Genomic DNA, 24,380 nt, shown 5'->3' on the forward strand with positions numbered 1-24,380 from the left:
AATGAATTTTGGAACACTGCATCAAAAACAAATGATGTACTGTACGGGGACTAACATAATAAATTTTTTTTAATTAAATTTAAAAAATTAAAATAAAAAATAAGTTTAAAATGAATTTTTTAAAAAAAGAGAAAGAAAAAGGACTTTCTTAGAATGGCAGAAGCAATCATCCTTATGGTTGGGATAAGAAGGTTTTCAAACTGAGATTATTCCCTGAAGGACGTAGCATAGAGACTTTAGTAAAGCACTTGAAGCCTGAGAAGTCCAACTCTGATAACAAGCCCCATTTCAGGCAGTGGGAACGCTCTGGGCTAACAGTGGACTTTGTACCCAGCCTTTCCAGACGTTTTTATCAGTTAATTAAAAATAATACAAAGAATGTACTTTGTGATAAACTAACAAAGAAACTCAAGAATAATCTCTTTCACTAACTGGCCTTCAAAGTATCAGCTTCAAGGTACTGCCGGCAGTCTCCTCCAGGGAAGTCAATTTCTTAGACTCTGCTCAATGTCCCTGCTCTCTCCCCTACAGCCACTGTTCCCCTGACTAAATGATTGGAGGATCGTGAGAATACAGATTTGGATTCTGGGATACAGGCGGTCTGGGGAGGAGCCCACGACTCTGTTTCTACCAAGCTCTGCGGTCAGGTCTACGTTGTTGATCTGTGGAGCACACTGTGGGCAGCGGGGCATCTGGAGGCATCTCTCTGTCCCATCCCACATGCGCCCTGGTTGCCTTCAGGTTTCAGCCTTCCCATCCCTTCCCCTGAGCAGGCTTTCCAAAGCCTCACATAGTACCTGGACTTTCCTTAAGTAGCAATAATCACACTGTATTACAACGATCTCTTTACTTGTCTGAGGCTGGTGCACCTTTGTGACCCAGCACCTAAGAGAATGTCTAGCACACAGTAGGATATCAGTCCGCATCTGTTTAATCGATGAATGATTTACTCGTGTAGTGTACAATTCAAAATTGAACCTCAGTGGTAGTATCAATTAAACCTACAGGTAATGAGCTGTCAAACTCTGGATGTCACATCAGAATTGTCAAGGGTCTGCCAAAACGAAGGGTGGGATGGAAGCATTCTCATTGGTATTATCCTCTCAAATCCCTCACAACTGCAGCACAAACGATGGTCCGTTCCAGATACTCAAATCATGGCAATGACCTAGAAACTTGGAAATGCAGCTCAGGCCTCACCCCAAGGCTACAAATCAAGCTTGACGTTTTAATAAGACCCCCAAGTGGCTCACCCAGTAAAGGTAAGTGAAGTCCACAAGTGAATAAGCCTAACCAGTCCGATTCCTTGTTTCAGTTTAAGCTTCCAGTGCCCATATGGAAGACCTCTGTGCTGCCCTCCTGGGAAAAAACGGGACTGACCCCAAAGTCATGGAAGACAGCTAACAGAAACTAGTACTCTGTGAGCAGAATCAAGCAAAAAAAAAAAAAAAAAAAAAGAAAAGAAAAAGAAAAAAAAGAAAGAAAAAACTGAGTAGCACTTTATAGATGTTTGGAGAGAAACTACATACTAACTGATGATCAAAATCTTATTTTATAAAACAGACATGGTTCCTTAACATCAAATGCTATTGTTTCCAAACAAATGAAGTACTGCCAAAGTATTTCCTCATTTTCGACTCAAGCACTGAAGCCCCAAAGACAGGCCTGGTCTTTACTTTCTGCAGAGTTAAACCTGATGTGAATTAGCAAATAGTGGATTTTTTTTTAAAGATTTTCTTTATTTATTTGACAGACAGAGATCACACGTAGGCAAAGAGGCAGGCAGAGAGAGAGAGAAGGAAGCAGGCTCTCCACTGAGCAGGGACCCCGATGCGGGTCTCCATCCCAGGACCCTGAGATCATGACCTGAGCCGAAGGCAGAGGCTTTAACCCACTGAGCCACCCAGGTGCCCCGCAAATAATGGATATTAATACTCACTCTCCTCTTACCAAATTCCTAAAGGAATTTACTTCTTGAAGGGTTCTAAAAATTATCAATTAGAATAACTTAACATTCCTTGGGGCGCCTGGGTGGCTCAGTTGTTAAGTGTCTGCCTTTGGCTTAGGTCACGATCCCAGGGTCTTGGGATTGAGCCCCCCACATCAAGGTCCCTGCTCAGCAGGGAGCCTGCTTCTCCCTCTCCCTCTGCCTGCCTCTCTGCCTACTTGTGCTCTCTATCTCTGTGTCAAATAAATTAAAAAAAAAAAAAAATTAAAAAAAAAAAAGAAATTAAAGAAAAAAAGAATAACTTAACATTCCCTCCTCTATTTATCACTGAAACAAAATGCAGTCTGTTGAGCAGCAAGTTCTAAATGGCTATAAATAAAATATAGATTTTTTTTAAATCTAGGGAATCAATAACTTTTCAACAAATTCTTATGAAATAACTGAAAGAAAACATAATAACAAGCATCTATTTAAACTGAAAATCCAGGTGATGATGCCAGAGTTCTTTTTTTTTTTCTTTTTTGCAGGATGTTAATAAAAATTTGTTATTATGTAGGTCATTCTTAAAATATATTTCAGTGGGATTTTAAGGAACAAAATGTCTTGTGTCTGGATTCAATCACATTAAGAGAATATTCAACAACAACTCTAACTAAACTCAATACCCAGCAGTTCTCACTCAGACAAGTCCCTCAGAACTCATCTCCTCTTCATTCGTCACAAACCATTAAAATACCTTCACCCCTTTAATAAAGCAAATCATAACACAGTAATTATATGAATCATGCTTTGATTTGAAGAAACCCAACAACCACTGATAGTTTGACAATGAAATGAATATACTTTGAAACGATGAGATGGTTTGTTTAACTTCTTTTTCCCTGATTCAAACAAGATTTGACATCATGATCCAGCATGACTTCATCTAAAACCACACAGAAAAAGACCATAAATGAATTGTGCCTAATTTCCTCAAGAGTGTAACATACGGGGGCACCTGGGTGGCTCAGGGGATTAGGCCTCTGCCTTCAGCTCAGGTCATGATCTCAGGGTCCTGGGATCAAGCCCCGTGTCAGGCTCTCTGCTCAGTGGGGAGCCTGCTTCCCCCTCTGTCTGTCTGCCTCTCTGCCTATTTGTGATCTCTCTCTCTCTGTCAAATAAATAAATAAAATCTTAAAAAAAAAAAAGTGTAGCATATGGGTAGGGATTTCTGGGATCACGACAGATTTATATGTTTATGGAATTAAAACTAGGTTTTCTCCAAATGAATAACATCTAATCAGTGAATATTTAGTGAACATTACCAAGTGTACCAAGTGTAGCACGAGGATAAATAATAGAGTCCTGGACCTAATTTGACATAGAAAATAATTTCTTTTTTTTTCAAGATTTTACTTATATATTTGACAGAGAGAGACACAACAAGAGAAGGAACACAAGCAGGGGAGTGGGAGAGGGAGAAGCAGGCTTCTCAACAGCAGGGAGCCCGACGCGGGGCTCGATCCTAGAACCCCAGGATCATGACCTGAGCCTAAGGCAGACGCTTAAGGACTGAGCAATCCAGGCGCCCCAACCTAGCACATAATTTCTAAGTCAGCAATTATACATAGGAAAGAAAGAACAACATACATATAGCTTAATTGTCAGTTCAGAATGTCTAAAAGACAGTTCCGTTTACAGCCAGAGAAAACACAGAAATATGTATTTTTTAATCCTTAACTTTGCACACTTTCATCATTTTGGCATGACCCAAGACCAGATGAAGGACTGCTAATTCCACCTCTCCTTAATACTAAGATGATGCTGTTGGGTGGCATATGCTTGGAATCCTTTCTCAGATGGTGATGAGGGACTGCAGTCGTCCACTTTAACTTCCTAAACGGCCAGAAGATCAATCTGTGCTGCGGAGCAGAGCTCCCTGATGTCAAGGAAGAGTTGGAAGCTGAGGGGCACAGGGCAGCAGTAAATTTGACTCTTACCCTGTCTGCCCAATAAACCAATCTAACTTACTCTCCCTCCATATACAGAAACATGCCAGTTCCTCAATGAGTATGAACCCAGAAATTAGAATCTTATCTCCAAACTGTGTGTTTCATCTTCTATGAGCTAATAAGCAACTACTTTAATGAAAACCAAGGTCTAAAGGCAGAAATGCAGCCCCCAGAAGAATATCTGGCATTCTAGAATTCACAAAAAGAAAAAAATTTATTCTAGTAGGGTCAGAAGGGTTGAAAAGAGAGGGCTTCCTGGCCTCTGTTCATAAAGGCAGTTGCCCTAATGTGCCTTCAGGTTTATTTTAAATCCCAATGCTAAAACCTTTAATCTGAATTTAGCATTATGGACAGCATTCCAGACAAATGAGATTTATATGGACAAATAAATAGGCATATGTGATTGCTCTATTGGTCTAAGTAAGTTAATCTTTTTATGAGAATTGTAAGTAACCACTTAGAAACTACAGGTTCTAAAGATTCATTAATTGACCCTAAAATACATTTTAGGAAACAGACTGTATTCTTCTAAAGCAATTATGTGAGATTTATTATTCCATAATCATAGCAAATTTATTAAATGTTAAGGAACTATTTCAAGGCAAATTTAGAATTTAATTTTATACAGAAACAATTTTAGAAGACGTAAGAAGGCTTCAAAATGACTATTTTCAATTTCTTTAGTTAAAATTCCATTTTCCCTATATAGATCACACCTAATAAATTTTTACTTACCTATGTTCCTACAGTAAAACTTATTTGTACTTAATAATGCTGATGGTTTCCTACACTTACCATCAAATATTTATCAAATATTTCTTTATTTAGTAGCAACATAAAACAAAAACATTTATCTTGTCTGAGATGATTAAATAATATGTAAAATTATCTTTGATTATCTAAAGAATAATGTATTTGAGGGACCTTTAAAGGGAATGGTAGTGTAGTCTCTAAGGTGGCCCATCATCCCCTCTTATGGTCTTTATGTTTTTGTGTAGACTTCACTGGACTTGCTTCCAATGAACAGAACAGAACAAAAAAGGATGCCATGATGACATTACATACAATTATAAATCTGTCTTGCTGAGAATCCTTCTCCCTTGTGGCTTTAAAAAAGTAAACTGTCCCACAGAGGGTCACACGGCAGAGAACCAAGGGCAGTCATCCAACCAATGGGCAGCAAGTATCTGAAGTTCTCGGTTCCACAGTCTGCAAGGTACATATTCTGCCAATAACCACATGGGCTTTATCTGATCTTTTCAGATAAAGAGTCGAGTCGGGTTTCAGATGAGGGCCCAGCCTGGACCACAACCTGACTGTGTGTTTGCTGAGGACATATCTAAGCCATGTCCATACTTCTGACCCACAGATGTGTTGAGATAATAAACATGCATTGTTTTAAAGTTTGTGGTAATCTGCAATAGATAACTAATACAACAGAATTCTCTTTTTTTTTTTTTCTTTTTGCAGTGGAAAAAAAATAAACTCAAGATGCTTCACTTCAATCTACACATTTAAAAGAAATCTAATACATGATTTCATTTTTGCAATAAACCATGAAAAATGGCAACCACTCCATTGAATAAAAAGTCTAGTAAGGGGGCACCTGGGTGGCTCAGTGGGTTAAAGCCTCTGCCTTCAGCTCAGGTCATGATCCCAGGATTCTGGGATCGAGACCCGCATCAGGCTCTCTGTTCAGCGGGGAGCCTGCTTCCCTCCCCGCCCCCGCCTCTCTACCTGCCTCTCTGCCTACTTGTGATCTCTGTATGTCAAATAAACAAATAAAATCTTTAAAAAAAAAAAGTCAGTAAGTTAACTAGAAAACTATTTGGTGCTTTCATGACAGTTGCTCACCTCTTTATAATCTACCTAATGGTTAGGTGATGCCACTTGCTACTGATTAAACCATACCCAGTTTTCTTCTGTGATTTCTATGAGTACTGGCCTTTAATGCTTCCCAAATATTTCAGATAAACTGAATGTGCAAATTCGTGCAAGCATTGTTTACAATATTCCAAAGCTATGGCTAAGGTACAGGAGCAAAGAGATGATATTGTAACACGTGGATGAAACTACTTTCTCCCAAAGAATAGTAAAAACTCAGTGGCTAAGACAGTATCCGGATAATCACCCACTTGAAAATACTTATTATAAATGTATAGTAAATAATTCAATCGCAAGAGGATGTATTCATTATGGTTTCTCAATTAAAAAAAAAAAATTCTGGGATGCCTGGGTGGCTCAGTGGGTTAAGCCGCTGCCTTCGGCTCAGGTCATGATCCCAGGGTCCTGGGATCGAGTCCTGCATGGGGCTCCTTGCTCAGCAGGGAGCCTGCTTCTCTCTCCCCCTCTGCCTCCCACTCTGCCTGGTTGTACTCTCTCTCTCTCTCTCCCCCTGACAAATAAATAAATAAATAAAATCTTTTTAAAAAATTAAAATATTCAAAAATTAAAATATGAGGATGAAGATCTCAGCAGAATATCCCGAATAATGCAGTCTTCAAAATCGCTTCTCTCAAAGATTTCAGAAGATATATTTTGATTGAAGAGTTACATTAATTTCTATTTCATTTACTATATATGGACACATGGAGAAACATATTAGTAAAAAAAAATCCCGTGAAAGAAGTAAGTGCTGGTCTACCCTGAACTCCCAGAGGAATGTGCTATATCCCTCCTTAGCACTATTCATACATAAAGTGTCAAACTGTGTCTTTTCAGTTACATTGTACACAACCTGCTGGCAGCATTGTTTTTTTTTTCATACATCTCTTAATTCCTCAGATGATGAATTGTGCACAAGAGTTAATGCACTCATATTTGCTGTTAAATGAATTACATGAACTGGCAGGGGAAAATGTCACAATAAGAGCTTCAAGAAACTACTTACCAGCCTTACTAACTGGAGAGGGAAAAAATTCAGTAAAATATATGAAGCCACATCAATTATTTAGTTGTTGTTGTTGTTGTTTTCAGTTTTCATTAGTTTTATTCAGTGGAACCTCTCGTGCAATGGAGAATCATTCAATAATTACTGAACAACATTCAGTTTATTGCTACTTAACAAGTCACCCAAAAATGTAGTTTAAAACAACAACCCTTTTAGTACAGCCTAAGAGTCTGTGGTCAGGAAGTTAAACTACATAAAGGAGGTAGCTTTTCTCTCTTCTAAAGAGTCTGGAGCTTTGAGAAGATCTGAGGGGCTCAGGGTGACCTAAATGGCTGGTGTCTGACTCATCTTAAGGTTCCACCCACACATCTGAACCTGGCCTGGGACAACTCAAAGTCTGGATTCAACTGAGACTCTCTACAAGAAAGCCTAGCCTGGCCTCTCTATGTGTCTTGGGCTTCCTTACAACAGGGTGGTCTTGGGTTCCTTGAGTATCTTATATGACAGCTTAAAGCTTCCAGAATATGTGACCCAGCAAACTGGGCTAAAAATGCATGGCCATCTATCGCTCCCATGGAAGTCCCAGAGCATCACTTATGCCCCGGTCCTTTCAATGAAGCAGTCACAAGCATGCCCAGACCCAAAGGGAAGGCATGCTTGCATCCTCTTTGTTGGAGCGTCAATGAATCTGCAGAACAGACTTTCCACCAAAGCCTTTGGACAGGTATTCGGGATTGAGCTTCTTCCTTGTTTCATTTCTAACACTCAAGCTCATTTCATAATGTAAAGAATAACAACAATGTTCAGAAAGTATTATTTTAAAATATTTGCCCTTGAGCAATTTAAATTTTGGGAACTACTTGAGCTATACGGGTAATTTCTCAGGTAATATAATAATTTTGCTGCTCTGAACTTCCTAGTTTAGTATCTGAATAGGATCTTGTAATAAAAAAAATCTACAGCTTTTATTTTATGCTTGGAGTGATGAAAAAGTTTCTATTACGCTGTCAAATAGTCTCTCTTTTGCCTTTTTCTATTAAATGGAATGTTTTCTCTTTCAATCTCTTTCTGACTTTGATGCACAAAGTGATCAAGGTGCAGTATCTTTCCAGTTTCTTAAAAGTCATAAACTCATCAGTAGAGCCAAACAATGACACATTTTGCTAAAGTCTTCTAAATTTGGGAAACAACATCAGATTTTAAAAATTCCGTCTCTGGAAGGGTTCAGAGATGAATAGTTATTTCTTTCTCTAAGTGGCCAGATTAAGGAAACACACATCCCCCACTGCAAGCTAAGAAGTAACTACACTGCTGTTTATGACTTTTCAAACCCATAATTACCCATAAAGAAGCATGTTCAAATAAAATACTCTGTTTATAGTCCCCATATAAAAAGCACTGTTGTTCAATAACAAAGATATCAAACACCATATTTTATAAAAGTGGTATTTTATAATTATCTGACTTACAGCCTGCTGTATTTTAAGAGAAAAACCATGACGTTTTCATAAGTAAGTTGCAGCATGGTCCTAATTTCAAGGCTCTGAGTAAAATCTAATTTTCACTTATAGGTTAAAAGTGGGACCATATGAAAAAGTAAATTTGTTGCCAGGATTATTTTTTTTTTTCAGTAACACATTATGAGCACAACAGCTTTTGGATTAAGATATTTACATGCCTTTAATCTTGTTCTCATTTATATGTATCTTGGAGAAAAAAAAAAAGCAAGCATTCTCCTGGGTTTTCTCTCATATTCACTTCTTCCCTTGCTTTAACAACTACCTGTTTATATATAAATTTCTTACTTTTTTTTGCACATCTACTTATGAGTCACACCTGATGAAATGTCTGATTATTCTTTTCTTAACTAGGTGCACTGTGAGATACCTTTTATCTCAGTGTCTAAGTTACTATTGTCATATAATAACAGTGCTCAGACTATCCAACAACAGTTTCTACTAAAGATGTATTTTTAGAAAGCGATATTCACCCTATACAATTTTTTCCTATATAGTACACAAAAATTGTATAACAAAATGCATTCCCAGAAGCTATGATTACAAATTAAATTATTAAAATGTTCTGTATGCGCGATCCTATAACACATCTGGATGACCAGTATCACATCCTCTACACGTAATCACTGCGGTCATTCTGAGAAAATGCACGCGTTCTCTTCAGCGCCAACACATATTTGGCCCCTCTGATTCACCAGCTTGTTCCACAACAAGCGACAGGAACCCTAGACAACAACCTTAACCATTAATTGGAGAAGTCAGAGGAATTTGGTCAGACAGCGGCTTGGAAAACTATCCTTAATAATTTACCTCACTAAATACATCACATATTATCATGTTTTTGTTTTTCTTTTTAATGTACATAGGAATAGGATCAAGTAGCCCAGAATGGAGATAGCACAACACAGGCAAGAGTAAATTGCAGTCATTGGTCAAAGGTAAAAATGGGAACTCTCAGGTATCACTGCCTGTTTTCCTTGCTCTACCGGCACCATGAATTCAGTTAACTTTATCTGGACCCATGTATTTCAAATATCAGGCTATCATGATAAATTAATATATCCGGATGAGGATAAGATTTTTTTTTCCCTGAACGCTATCTATCACAAGTTAACTTTTCTACAATTCTTCATCTATCCTAGTCTTGACTTGGGGGGGAAAAAAAAGATAGAAAAAAAAATTGGTGAGTGCTGTATAGTGCCTTTAGCTGTACTGTTTTAGTACAATCAAGTCATTAAAGAAATCCAAATTTGCACTGCTTAACTTTTACACTTTTCTGTTTAAAGTGGGTACCATGAGAAAACGACATACCCATCCAATTCACATGTAATACGGGAGAACCGAGCATCATTTCCTCTGCAGGGACACACCATATTTCTGAGAAAGACCATTTGCCAAAAAGGTGAGGAACAAAACAGCATTTCAAATCTTTGGGAATCTGTATTTGTCTTAGCTATAGTTATTTATTGGTCTTATGTTTTCTTTTCCTGTGTGGACACAGCCAGGAGGAAGCTAGGAAAAGCTGACAGCACCAACATTCATCCAATGGGGCCAAAAGACAGTGAGCTCCCCAGTGAACACATCTGCAGGGCTGCCCGTCTGGACCAGGTGACTGGGACAAAGAAAGACCCCTTCCTCGCATCAATGTGATGAAGGGGTTAGCAATTAAAATCTTTCAAAAATCTCTACCCTTTATTAAATAACTGAGGAACATCAAAAAATTTTTAATCTCCAAAGCTTTAAGGAAGCATTTTAGACTTTTATTATGAAAAAGTTCAAGTTTTTAGTATCACCTACGAATGCCAGATTAAAGATTTGGGACTATAAATATCAAAGGATTTTGTTAACTTCCTCAGATTTGGAAGTATTTGGATTTGAGAAAATTATTTGTCAAAGACTAAATCAACAAACAAAAAGTTTAGGTACTCTTACAGGATGCTTGTTTTTGTCTCCCACCCCCAAATATAGATAAATAGCCCCCTTTGACTCCTGGGAGGTAAAAACTACATTCCACGTGATTGGTTTGTTTCATCCATTAAGTCATAAGAACAAAAAATATTAAGCTATCTGAAAATCTGTTAGTTATTTTAATAATCTTAACAAGCCAATGAACTGAAGGGGGAAATCAAGTCCATGGCTGAGCAGGTGAAAAACAAATAATCTACCTTCATCACTGAAATCAAACTACGCCCGCAAGGACTTTGTTTACTCAGACTTGAATCCCCTCTTCTTTGCTGCAGTGTTTCAGACACATTGAATAAAAATGAAAAGTTTAAAAATTCTAAACATGAGTGATATGGAAGGATTCATTTTCCCTGAATGACTTTCAAAATTTCCATATATATGTCCACTTCACAGGACAAACAACGTATCTGGAAACCGTCCGAACGGGCCAGACCTCCACGGAGGAGATCAGACACAGACTCACGGCTGCGTGGGCAGCTAGACCACCTGCACTTGTGTGTGGTCTCTTTGGCCACGACTTCCCTCCAACCTGTGCTGAAGCCACGGCGTCAGAAAACACAGGCGCCCCACACCTTCATGCCTGATGCCTCCTAGCAGTCAGCCCAGTTTTCACTGCCAGGAAGGAGAAATCCTGTTTTTAAATGGTTTAAGGTTCAGATCGACCTTGTGAAATACATTTGTTTCTCTTCAAGCAGAGGATCACAGCTTATCTATGTAGGGTCTCTGTGATTCCCAAGGTTAAATACATCGCAGAGCTTTTAAACACGCCCCTATGGAAACTAAGTTCAAGATCTCTGTCAAGCAGTTGATCTGAATTAGAAGGAGAGCTTTGATTAGAAGCTAATTACTAAAAAGAAAGAAAGAAAGAAAGAAAGAAAGAAAGAAAGAAAGAAAGAAAGAGAAAGAAAGAAAGAAAGAGAAAGAAAGAAAGAAAGAAAGAAAGAAAGAAAGAAAGAAAGAAAGAAAGAAAGAAAGAAAGGAGCTAATTACTAGGTTAGAAGGACAAATTTGTCAATATTTTCTACCAGCTTGTGTCTCAAAAGGGTTGTTGTTATGTGGTAGGAAGTGCTCACCTCCTTTCAGAATGGCCTGAGCTGAGAGGACAGCTTGCCAGATATATTTTACTACCCACCTGCCCCATCTGCTCCTCCTCTCCCTGACTCCTCAAACTGGATGGACGCACCCCTACCTCACAGGACCTGGTGAAACGGCAGTTTACATCTCGGCTGTTCTGACTTTTAGGCCCCTATTTATTCCCCACAAGAAGCTGCCGCAGCAAGAAGAAATCTGGATGAAGTGTGTTGTTTCTTTTTATGTGCTAAAGAACTTAATATTTCATCTACTCCTGCCATTTTCTACCCACATTCTCCACCCTTAAAAAAAAAAAAAAAAGACAAAGGCAAAGACAAAAACAAAAACAACTAGACATGAACAACAAAGTGGACAGTGTAATCTAATAGATAAATTAAGCCTCTGAGATTAAGCCCAGATACTACTAGGTTTAAATTCTGGCTACGCCATGGCTACCTATGAGAACTTGAACACATTTCCTTAACTCTCTAACCCTCAGTCATCAGCATAGGGCTTATTTGTGGTAAAAACTCAATAAATGAGTACAAGTCCATGAGAGTAGGAAATTTAATAGAGTGATTTTTGTTCCCGGTGATAATATCCCCAAAGAACTGGATATGCGGTGAGTTAATGCATGAAAAGAAGTGCCACAAAACCAACAAGGAACAGTCATTATCCACTTTCTCCTTCCCAGTCTGACCATGTTCCTGAGTCCTGTGTGAGAATCTAGAGCAGTGATTGTTGCTTGTGATCAGAATATAAAGAGAATTTCTGCAAATCAGCAATAACAGAAAACAAGTTGTCTTTATTGATTAGTCTAACTCCGTTTCTATACATCTTCAGGATAAGCATATGTCACTGATTGATTCTTTTAAAAAGTTATTCAGACGGATAACAATAGAAACAGAAACCAGAGAAATAATTTAAACTTGACATTGTCAAGACTTTCATTTTTTTGAAGCAAAGTATTACTATGAGTGGGGTACTAGACTAGGAAATTAGTTACATTTTGTGTGTAAGAAAATTTTTCCTTGGCAGGGATTAGCAATAAGTACAACCTCACTGTGCAAACTTATCACTTCTGGGCGCCTCATCTTATGCCAAAGGCTGTTGGATGGAATGTTTACAATCACCTGGTCAACTGCAACACTCAGGTACAACATCCTGTAGGGTCACAGCAGAGAACGCCCCCCCCATCTGAACAACTTCTGCAGCAATGTGTCCTGATTTCCTCAGGCAACTCGTCCCATTGTATCCTTTCACAGAACACTCTTCTTTAGAGAGACTAGAGATATTTTTGCATAAAACACCTGTGTGCAGAGCTTCATTCTCACCTCGAGAGCTACTGGGAGTATTGGATAATAAGACTCCCCTTCCACATGCTGATTTTTATCTGGTTAAAGAATCTTGCTGCGTGTCCTCGTGTCTTCTCAGGGCAATCGTGTTGCCACACACAGAGCACTGCCTCATCTTTTATTCCTTAATTCAGTCCTCTATGTCTTGGCACTTGCCATGTTTGCCTTGTCTGCTAGCTCTAGTTCAGTATCAAGGCAATCTTTTACCTGACTTCCTCTCTTTCCCCAATCAATAAAAATACTAAGTTTGGCTCAGTGGGTAAATGTGGGTCAGAGCAGAAAATAACAGGGACACACACACACACACACACACACACACACACACACACACAAAATAAAATAAAAAAATAAAGCCAAGTATCTAGAAGGCAGGGCAAAGGGCCTCGTCTTTTAAAGTGGACTTTGAAGGCAGGACTTTGCAATGCCTTACAAACTACTTAACAAAGAACTTTTCCCAAGATTTATTTTTTTAACCAAGAGAGTTCCAGGAGATGGAAGATCATTACAATGGTTTCTCCACTTGTCCTCTCAAACAGGTTTGTGTGCAAAAAGGCTCAAATCCTTCTGGGGTAACCTAAGGGGATCTCAGCACACTGACCTTTTAATCTAAAATAAGGAAAAACTTCAAGTTTTCACTCCAGCTGAACTCATGTTTTCTGCTTTATTTTAGCATTGTTCAATAATTTATTCCCTTTTTAGAGATGCATGTAGATGTAATAAACTGAGAATTTTATCATGCAAGATGCAAAGTCTGCTTATAAAACTCTTGTAAATGAGTGTTGTTTACCAGATAATTTCTATGAGACCTCAAGTAAAGACTATGTTAATTTTACTGATTTTCTTATGGTTTTTCCCCCCCACAATTTTTAATGAATTATCTGTATTTATTGAGCATCATTGAGCCCTAGGTTGGGTACATTTATATGCATGGGAGCCTTCTGATTTCCTCCTTGTTACCATATTATGAAAGAGATACTAAAATTCCTATTTTAAGTAACTAGGATGATGTCATGTAACTAATAAATGGTGAATCTGAGGCCCAAACCCAGGCTCTCCCCAATTGTTCTTTTAACCATTTTATGACATTCTCTATCGGATTTTAGATTAATTTCTATTTCTATTTCAATATTTTTAAAAGAAATCCTATAAAGAGATAGCCATATTTAATTCAGTGGGTTCCCTTAATATACAATTAAACCCCAGGGCAACACATCCCTAAGAAAGCATTTATAACAACACATATTATGTAATTGTTGATATTTATAAGCAATACTTATTTTGTATTAGTTGAAAATGAATTTTCTACTTCACTTAAGCATATTCAAGATGACAAATGTGTTTGTTTTCTAAAATCCTGAAATTAAAACATTGTTCCTATTTAAAACAAACAAAACAAAGGATCTCAGATGTATAGCAAAATGCACAGATACAACCTGTCTTCTTCCTCAAGGCTAGGAATAGATGAGAACCCATCACCTCTTCTTCGGGATCTGATGCCTTTACTAAATTTTTCTGAATCTGGTACTTTCTATCTCATATTCTTATCCAGATCGCATATCAAGTTACAAATATGCTAAAGTTTAGTTCATCATAAAACATTTATTTCTTTAAATTCCCATCTTCCCACTGATTCCAGTCTCTTTCTCTTTTCTCTCCTAAGGAAGAGTCATTCAGACTAGCCTTTATCTCAGCTCCAACTCATTCCGTAATCCATCACAATTTGACATCTCTCCCTACCAAGCTATTGAAACTACTCTTGTAAGGTTGACAAAAAGCTAATTGCCAACTCCAGTGACCTATTCCTAGGCTTCACCCCACATGTCCTTTCTGCAAGATAAGACACTCCTGACTAATTCTGCATCTTTCTTAAAATCCTTCCTGTCAGATTATGACATTTTCATGATTTCTTTTCCCTTCCCTTCCCTCCACCTCTTCCTCCTCTCTCTTGTGCATTCATGACCTGCCCCCATTCTCATTCTCCCTCATATTTTCACTCTCATTCCTTGTGCTTCTCTCTCTCCTTCCTTAGTCCTTTATCTATCCAAACCCTTAGAAGTTGTTCTTCTTTAGGACTCATCTTTGGCCTTCTCTCCATATGATTTGTTTTTGTTAAGTCATCTAATCTCTGTCCAAATGAATCCCCCTTGATTAAAATTCCTCTGATACTTTTTCATCCAGAAAATAAAATTCAAAAGCCTTAGCATGGGATATATGATCCTTCACGATTGGGCACAAACACCTCCCCAGAGGTATCTCCTACAGCAAGACTTTTTAACAGTTGTTAAATCTATGTGAAAGTATGTGTGGGCTTATCATACTAATCTTTTCATTCTTTGATATGTTGGTAATGCTCATAATAAAAGAAAAAGAGAAAATACTTTAAAGTGACAAAGTGAACTTGATCTTTACCACTGCCCAGCTGTTTGACCTTGGAATATTTAACTTTCTGTCCTTGCTTTACTCATCGATAAAAACTGTCATTAAAATTACCTCATAAAGAGGTGATGTAAAGATTAAATGAATTAGACAAGTTTCTGACTTCTAATAAGCTCTAAAGCTTATCAAACAGCTAGTGTTGAAGCCTGTTCTAGCGCTTAAATCCAAGAGTGATTCAAATCATTTTCTGTGAGAGTTAATACGTTGTCATGATCATCCATTTACATCTCAGTTCAATTTTCTTTTCAAATAAACTAAGTCAGTGTTAGTTCAGGAAGAAAGAGGCTGATCATTTTTGATGGCAGTAGAGATGCAAAGACATACTCCTGAACCTCGGGTTTCCCGTGGGACACAGGCCCTGGAAATGCCACTTTCAGATGCCAAAGACTCAGCCAGGTGATAAGCAGGCACACTGAGAGGAAGGTAAGAAACCAGGCAGGAAGACACAGTTTTGATTAGAGCCCACTTTCCCTCCCATGTGGGGTGAAGCAGCTGACACACAGATTCCCTACGCATTTCCACAGAACTACGTGCTGCATTCACCCGTCACATGCTGTGTGCGGACGCGCTCCTGTCACCACTAAAATCAGTAACAGTTCTTGAGCAGATATCAAACTTTCATTTTCGCAAGACTTTTTTTTTTTTTTTTTAACTATCTGTGGTAGCTTTATAAATGGTTAAAGGGACTATCAAGAGGTGGCAGTGGGGGGAGGAGGGTCAACTATTACCTTTTAACACTTGAAACAGCCAAGAATTAAGTATCGCCATGTATTCCAATACAATACACACTATAAATCCGTAACTATTTGTTCCAAAAAAAGCAAATGTTTCCAGTTTTAAAGAATTCAAGTAAATTTACATTTTGTTAAAGAAATTCTATTTCTTTATATAAAATATTTATATATATTTATTATATAATTATATATAAATATAAGTATATATAAACATAATTTGGATTATAATAGTATTTAATTTTTTCTTAGATAAAACTTAGATTTAACATTTCACAGCAACTTATCATCTAAATGTTAAAAATAAAATATCATTGATATTATAAGTACTTCCAAACAGAATAAGATCATCTAGAAACTAATTCCTAAATTAAGCTTTGTTATAATTTGTGACTACATAGCATTTGTACCTTCAAAAAACTGTATGTATGTCAAGTAGATATTATAGTAATATAGAAATAAGTTTTTTAAAATGGCTTATCATTACAATGAAAAAAAGGAAAAAGAGGATTAGTGATTTCCTAGGATCAATAAAGTGAACAGATGAAGAATTGACCAGAATCATGCAAAATATTACGAAAAGCGAAAAGGTCTTCTCTTAAAACCAAATATGTACGCTTAAAAAAAAGTCTAAATTTTGGACATTTACATAGGCTAAAACTAGAGACAAAAATAATGAGACTGGAGCTCCTCTAATCAAGTAATTGATCAGTCTCAGAAAGACAATCATTCAGTTTCTGCCCTCATGTCATCAACCCATTATTGAACACTGGCATAGTGACTCAGTTCTGCCCAGCAGAAAGAGCACACACAGCCAGCGGACCCATCCTTAGTCATCAAAACTCTGGTCCTTCCTCCATCCACCTCCTTTTCCTGTTCTCTCTCGTCATATCCCTTAACCCTTACAACCAGTTGGTTCACTTTTCATCTACTTCCTCAGCCTAGTTACTATATATTTGCTCTCCTGCCCTCTGGCTATGTCCTGTTGCCTCTACCACTTTTCAAAAATATATGAATTCTATTCTCATCAGTTGAGCAAATGAGACTATTATATATTACAGAGGCACAAGAACTGGAAGGTCTTTGTCCTTGAGCTGTCACTGACAACCAGAACAGAGGTTCTCAACCTTTGCCACACACAGGAGTCACCAGAGAAACTGGACATCCCAAGCCCATGACACAAGCCAGACCAATGAAATCAGAATCCATTTCAGGGCTAGGGGCTTCTTCAAAGATCCCCCAGGATATTCCAGTGTGACTCCAAGGACCACTGATCTAGACTAAATAGTTACAGATATTGAAGAAACGTCTTTGCAGTATAATATAAAATAAATGACAAAAATGTTTGGTGCTGAGTTAACGTGATGTTGATATATGAGATGAAGATTAGGCAGTAAAGCAGGACTTGAAGTTAAAGCAACAGGTCAGATAATTCAAAGCAAAATATTCTCTTGTTTGAAATAGCTATCTGTAGATTTGTTCTTGCATATTCAATCTAGCAAGAAAAGATATCTTAACGTATGATGACTTATATGTGGGGGAGCATGAGGCTAAAAGCATTGTTTGATCTCCTTTCCTTCATATTTTAATTCACCTTGCATACACAGACACCCTCTTCATCTAATTAAAGTGATTAAACCAATGTATAACAGCAATTATTGAAATTGTGTGGTTATGCCCTATATAGCTACTAATTTGACCCAGTTACAAGTTCAAAGTAAAGATACTCATTATTTAGTCCATAAAACAACAGACATCTAAAATTAAGATTTGGGGTGTTTCCTATAAAATATAACATAGATCATAAATTAGTAGTTGCATATGGAGCAAAAATATAATAAAGAAAAGATCTGGGTCATAAAAATGATTATGATCGTGGCTTTGACCTTACAAATGGCCTTACTAATGATTAAAGTGATCACCTGCATGGTTAGACTGTCTGATTCCGCAGTAACAAAGTGGAGAAATACAAAAGAGCTGTATTTGCAGATGTGTTCCACAGTTCTGGACAGTGTCATACACATACAATAGCACTTTATCAACAGCAAAATGGTATTTTCGTGGAAAGAATTATTAGTTGATTTTCTTTAAAAAAAAAACTATTTTGTAAGAATCTATAGTGCATGACACCAAAATAAATAAGAACCTAAGAAATGCCCTTTTTTGGTCTGCACATTATGTAATGTAAATTCTGTGTTATCAAACTGGTTACTGTTTGTGAGTCATTCCTGCAAGCTATGCAGAAAGCTTCAGGTGTCACAGCTGTCGTATATGCCTAACACTGGCAGGGTTATCTCTTGGTCAGTGATTGTTAAATAAAAATAAGCAAGAGAATCTACTTTAATAGGAGATTATCAAAATTAAAAAATAAGAATGCATATGTTCGTGAGAGTGTAAAGATTGGAGTTTGTGCTGGCAGAACTAAAATACAGATGATGTAATGATTTCTGTTAGAATCTAATCTCAAACCTGCTTTCACTGACCATCTGTCTTAAGGGATACTAAGTAAATAAAGTTAGCAGTAACAAAAGTTCACCTGTTCACACATATATTTATATTTCCTAAGTATCACAAGCTTTTATAATATACATTTTCAAGAATGCTTAGGAGCTAAAGATTGGCATATTTAACAGAAAATATTTTTGTAAAAAATCCAGCATGTTAATAATATCCATACATAATTTTGTATCTTAAATAGTGCATTTTTAATAATAATACCCAACTTGAAGTTTTTTACAGATCTGTCAGATTCTTATTAAATCTGTATCAAAAACACTATTTTGAATAACAATTCAAACTACAGAGAATTACTGTCATAATTTTTGCTACCTGATTTATATACTATAGCAGCTTGAATGCTGTAATATAAATGATACATGCAATGGTTTTTGTTCTTTATTTTTTCATAAATTACTTCCTAGATAAATATGCATATTTTCTTTAAAAAAACTAAACCAGTTATTTCTCAGAATATTAGGAAATATTCTTGGGTACAAATAACTTCTATTATATGTTACAATACAAAGGTTTGCTAAAGTAAATCTAAGCTATATTTGATCTCCAATTGCTTTGGACTCAAGACATTATGACTGTTTTAGCTCAATATTAAGGTTTTGTTTTGTTTTGTTTTTCAGCATAATAGGCCAAAAAGCCTTTTTAAAAGATTAAATAAAAATTAAATTTGATCTATTTTAATTTTATACATATATGCTATGTGGCATTTTTCTTAATGGAGTGAAGAATATAAAACTGGAAGTTAATAATACATGCTCTAACTTTTAAAACTTAGAAATCACAGCATTAATCATTTGATTATATATGGGTATTATAAAGTTAATCTACTTCTCCTAAAGTATGAATTCTAACAGTTTGTATAGCTAATACGATTAAATATATTCTGCCAATATTTCTACAAAAATAAATTTATAAACTATCAAAATTGGATCTTTTTCATGCATATATTACCAATCCCAGAAATATAATGCATTTACTTTTAATGTAGCCTAAGACTTTGTGGCTACCTTAAAATTTGGAAAATTTTGCATGGAACGTATATTTTGAACAAGGCCCCTGATTATAGTCCTCTTTTCATAATTATAAGTATGTTTGAAATCAGTTTGTTTAGAAAGAACTGAGACACATCCTTCAAATGTGTACAAGTAGCATGTTAAGTCATGTAACTTAGTTTGGTGTGGATGTATTTGTGACTTTTGCATAATCATAAAGAAATTATATGTTAAACTAAGAAACTAAAGCTTTCAACTTGTGAGTTACTAGCCCAAAAACACTGATACCTTAAATTTGAAAGTGTAATTTTTGAAAACAGTTATTGTGGAATAAATACGTCAAATTTACAAATCAACTGAAATCACACAACCAAGAAATAACTATAAGACATCATGGGTAATAAATTCTGTGTCGTGGCAATGAAAAACTCAAATATCTGAATTTACTTTTCCATGTGAGGAAGAAATCTTTCTAAAAAGGAATTAATATTTTTATGATATGTTTTGCATATACAAGTAATGATGACTCTTTATACAGAAACACAATTCAGAAGTAGTTTGCAACATGACAAATTAGTTTAACCTATGCTATACTTCAATAATATAAATATCAAGTGGAGATTTATTTCAGGCAAGAAGAAAATACACATATATATTTAAAATCTGGGGATTTGAACAAAGATATTTTGACATGTTTATTTGAAAATATTCTGCATTCTACTGACAATGAAAACTACCTTTTAAATACTGAACCTATGCAAATTGGAATTACTAGAAATTTCTATATAACTTTGCATTCAAGGAAGCAAGCAAATTGATATTGATTAAAAGGTACCACTTTTAAACCTAACTATGCTAAAGCCCTTGAACCCTTTTTATTAGTAGTAGAATTAGTGTTCTTACCTTTACAATTCTGATGCAACATATCTTGTCAAAATAAACAACTATGCAATAAATATGCCAGTTGTTCACCAACTTCTGCCATTAAGAATAACTTTGTTTCCCAGGCATGAGTTATTGTGGTATGGTTAAGAAAAATAGGTAGAGGGGCGCCTGGGTGGCTCAGTGGGTTAAAGCCTCTGCCTTCGGCTCGGGTCATGATCCCAGGGTCCTGGGATTGAGCCCCACATCGGGCTCTCTGCTCTGCAGGGAGCCTGCTTCCTCCTCTCTCTCTCTATGCCTGCCTCTCTGCCTTTGTGATCTCTATCTGTCAAATAAATAAATAAAATCTTTAAAAAAAATAGGTAGAAAGTTTAAGATCCCTTTATCTAGTAAAGTAGCATTTCAAATTAATGTTGTAAACTCAACATTACTATTGGCAAAGAAGATTGTTTCTGTTCTTTTAAAGAATGTTGACAAAGCAAGTTTACTTTGACTTTAGCTTAGTTGTCAAAAGCACAATCAATCAACCCAAAGTAAAATACAGCTCTTGAACCATGCTCATTTTGAACAGGTATCTCTTAGCCCAGTTCTCTTGTCAAAGAATCACAAAAGCCTTTGATCCATACTGCCCTTGATTACATTTCTCCAGTACAAAGTTAAGTGAGGCGGAAGACAGTTGTTCGGTTCCTGCATGGGGCTGGGGAAGTCATGAGGAGAAAGGAAGAGAATGTGGTGTATTATGACTTTGAAAAGCAATACTATTTTGTTGTGTTGTTTAAGAGTTACCCTTGGAATGAAACATAAAGGCTTATTGAGATTCTGTCATCATTTCTTTCCTAATAAAAGGTCACTGCAGTAGCTTCAACAGAGCTCTCAAGCAAATCTCGTTTCAGCACCACGGACAGGGACACGTCTACTAGCATAAGCCCCCACCATTACATGGGCTATTTTTGGAGAAACTTGCATTCTCTTTTCCTTTGTCAATCAGCCAAGATTCTGTACATTATCATATTCAACAGGAAGAGGCTGAATACAACATATATGATTGAGGAATTCAGTATTTTTCATTCACAGCATCGAGTACTTGCCATTTAGCCATTCTGAAGAGCATCCTGAAAATTAAAGCTAATTACATAAGGTGTCTGGTAAATAAGCGAACACTGATCATCGATCATCAGATACTCAATCAAAACTTGCTACTCATAATAAGTCTCAAATCAATCATGATACAAATGTCTAAGAGAAAATGGGAAACTTTTGATGAATAAATATGCTTAGGTAGGCCTCCATACTTTGCAAACAACCAGAATTACCCCTGTAAAACAGGCAAAATGCTTTTTCGTTCTTCCTACATAAACAACTACAAACACCGTCCACTGTCCCTCTGATCAACCGACTTAAAGATGTCACTGTGAGAGAGATCATGTGTGCAGGTCCATAAGCCAAACCGTGCATGCCTGTCACTGACTCTGGTTTTTTCTGGGGTCATCAGGATGCAGTCTCACGTCTGTCTTCCTAGCAAGCTTCATTCAAATTCCATTAAAAAAAGGGGGGGTCAGAATTCGTACCAACTGCATAGCCATAAGAGATAGTTAAAGCATCAGTTTCCTGGTCTCAGAGCACCGGGGTCTTCACTGAGCTTCCAGGGATTCCCAGAAGAAGGCACCAGTCCACAAGCAATCCTGGAGGTGTTCCCAACTCAAGCAGCAAGTCAGGCCCTCATCACCACAAAAGCAACAACTGAAGTAACAAAACCAGCATTTAAAAAATAAATAAATAAAAAGACTATTTTAAAACTCCAGAAGACATCTCAGCCAAACACACACAAGACAGAAAAGCTCAAGAAGTGGGGGAGGGTGGGAATCCCCTGTTCCTACCTTACAGTCCTCCGGACACGATTTCACCGAGTACTCCTCCGACTGTAAGTATTTATGGAGCACACTCTCAAACTCTTCGTATTTCTCCTGAGCGTGGTGGTCGTAGTCTTGGTAAGCCTCGACGCACTGCCTGCAAGTGGTCATCTCGCCGCCCTCCTCGAGCACCACATCCAGACTACAGTTCAAAGTGTTGGGACTGGACAACCCCGAGAACAACTCCCAAAGTGTGTAGGAATTACAAAACGAAAGGTAAAAATCCGACAAGTTCCAGAGCGGAGTTGGATGCGTCCCCCTCACCTGCTGCTCCTCCCCCGAGGCCGCCACCCCCCGACTCCAGTTCCTGGCGCACACGGCGTCCGCACTCTCCACCGTGAAGCACTGGCCCGAGGAGGCGCCTTGGGGGTAACACGTCTCCAGGCGCCACACGGGTTTGGCAGAGTTTCCTAGAAAAAGAGCCTTGCTCCGGTTGTTTTTGCCTCGGTTGCCCTTGCCGCCGCCGCCGTCTCCCGGGGAGGGGGGCAGGGTGGGGGACGAGGAGGCGGAGAGGAGTCTGTGTGCCTGGGCGGCGGGCGAGGGCTCCCCCATGCTCGCCAGGAGCGCGGGCCAGGAGGGCTCCTGCTGCCGCTGCCGCTGCTGCTGCTGCCGCCGCTGCTGCTGCTGCTGCTGCCGCTGCTGCTGCTCCTTGTCCCGGGTCCGGGTCAGCTTGGCCTCGGCGCAGAACCACAAGTGATCAGAGAGCAGGACTGTGAAAAACAAGAGAGATGCCAGAGACAGTCGCCATTTCTGAGCCCTCTCTGAATCGATGAACGGTTTCTCGTTCTCCCGGGGTGCTGCCAACCAGATTTTTAAGCCGTCGTCATACTGCCGACACATCCAAGCACCCCTGGTCATATTTTGGGAACGCACAGCCCTGGCCGACTCCACCGTGAGGGCTCCTGTGCCGGTGTCACCACAATATGCATTGACTTAAAGGGTTTAATTTCCTTATCCCCTCCTCCCGGTTCTCTCTCTCTCTCTCTCCCTCTCTCCCTCTCTCCCTCTGTTCTCTCTCTTTTGACTACATAAATATTACCAGGCTTTGGAGGAAGATCTGACTTGCTCCCGACCTAATCACAAGCCGACCCCATCCTCTGTAGAGTGGAAAACAATAATGGAGAGAGAGAGAGAGAGGGAGAGAGAGAGAGGCAGTCGGAGGAGGCTGGGGCTGGTGGCCGGTGGTGAGCTGAGTGCAGGAGGTGATGGTGGTGGAGGTGGCGGGGTGGCTGGCGCTGCTCCTCTCACCCAGGCATTGTCACAGCGCGGGTCCCCATGGCCCTGCTGAGGACAGCCCGCTCTCCCCTGCCAGGGGCATGCCGCGTCTCCGCTGCCCACTGACGGCGACCAGAGCGCCTCCCCAGCTCCTCTCCTCCTCCTCCTCCTCTTCTTCCTCCTCCTTCCTTTCCTTCTCCTTTCTCTCCTGCTCCGCCTGCTCCTACTTCTCGCTCGCTCTCCCCGAGTCCGGAGCCTGGGCAGCCGCCGCCGGCAGGGCTCTCCCTCCCCCCCACCCCCCACCCCGCGCTCTAACTGCTGCCGCCGCCGCCGCCGCCGCTGCAGGTCTGCCCGCGGGCGCCGCCGCCGCCGCCGGGCTCCGACTGCTGACGCCGCCTCCCCCGGACCTCGGGGCCGAATCGCCTGGGCTGGGCCTCCCGAGAGCCACAGTCATCTTCAGTCCCCGGCTAAGTTGCCGCCATCTTCGTCCTGGAGAAACACTTTTTTGGGGGGGAGCACTGGCTTTTGCGTCATCTCCTCCCGCGCCGAGATCTCTCCATCCTGGCGCATTGGCCCCGGGTTGGGCCCGGGCGCAGCAGGAGAGCGAGGACGCACGGGGGCCGGCGGGGTGGGGGCCAGCTGTGCCCACGGGCCCCGCCTGGGCTCCTGGGCTCCGGGCGCCCTCCCCACCTTTCGGTTTTTCTTTTCTTTTACCACTGATAAAAGTCAGAATCCGGACCGCAGGGCTGCAGATGCTGGCTAATTTCTACAGCATGTCGGGCTCCCTCTCTGTCTCCGGAAAAAGTCCGAGCTGCAGACGGGCGGTTAGAGGTTTCTGCTGGGGCGAGGGTCTGGGCATTGCCTGCTTAACTAAGGAATGATCGACTTCAGGTGAAAGGATGGGGGACGGGAGAGTAAACAAGAATTGGCTAGAGAAGGGAAGAGGTGACATCTGGTCTCGGC

The 24,380-nt window shown here is 39.1% G+C and overlaps 1 protein-coding gene across 3 annotated transcripts in view; it reads right to left on the reverse strand.

Annotated features, from left to right (window-relative positions):
- The window catches only part of NALF1 (NALCN channel auxiliary factor 1), a 629,868-nt gene extending 606,103 nt beyond the window's left edge, over positions 1-23,765 (reverse strand). For 2 of the 3 annotated variants that reach the window (XM_047720375.1, XM_047720376.1), the window contains exon 1: positions 22,170-23,755. In XM_047720375.1, the coding sequence (XP_047576331.1) occupies positions 22,170-23,060 (891 nt within the window). In that variant the 5' untranslated portion in view covers positions 23,061-23,755. Of the gene's footprint in view, positions 1-22,169 lie in introns of all 3 variants that reach the window. The other variant, XM_047720374.1, reaches the window with a different exon arrangement.
- Between the last annotated feature and the right edge of the window lie 615 nt (positions 23,766-24,380).

Source organism: Lutra lutra, chromosome 3 (genome assembly GCF_902655055.1).
Source record: "Lutra lutra chromosome 3, mLutLut1.2, whole genome shotgun sequence".
NCBI classification, from domain to species: Eukaryota; Metazoa; Chordata; class Mammalia; order Carnivora; family Mustelidae; genus Lutra; species Lutra lutra.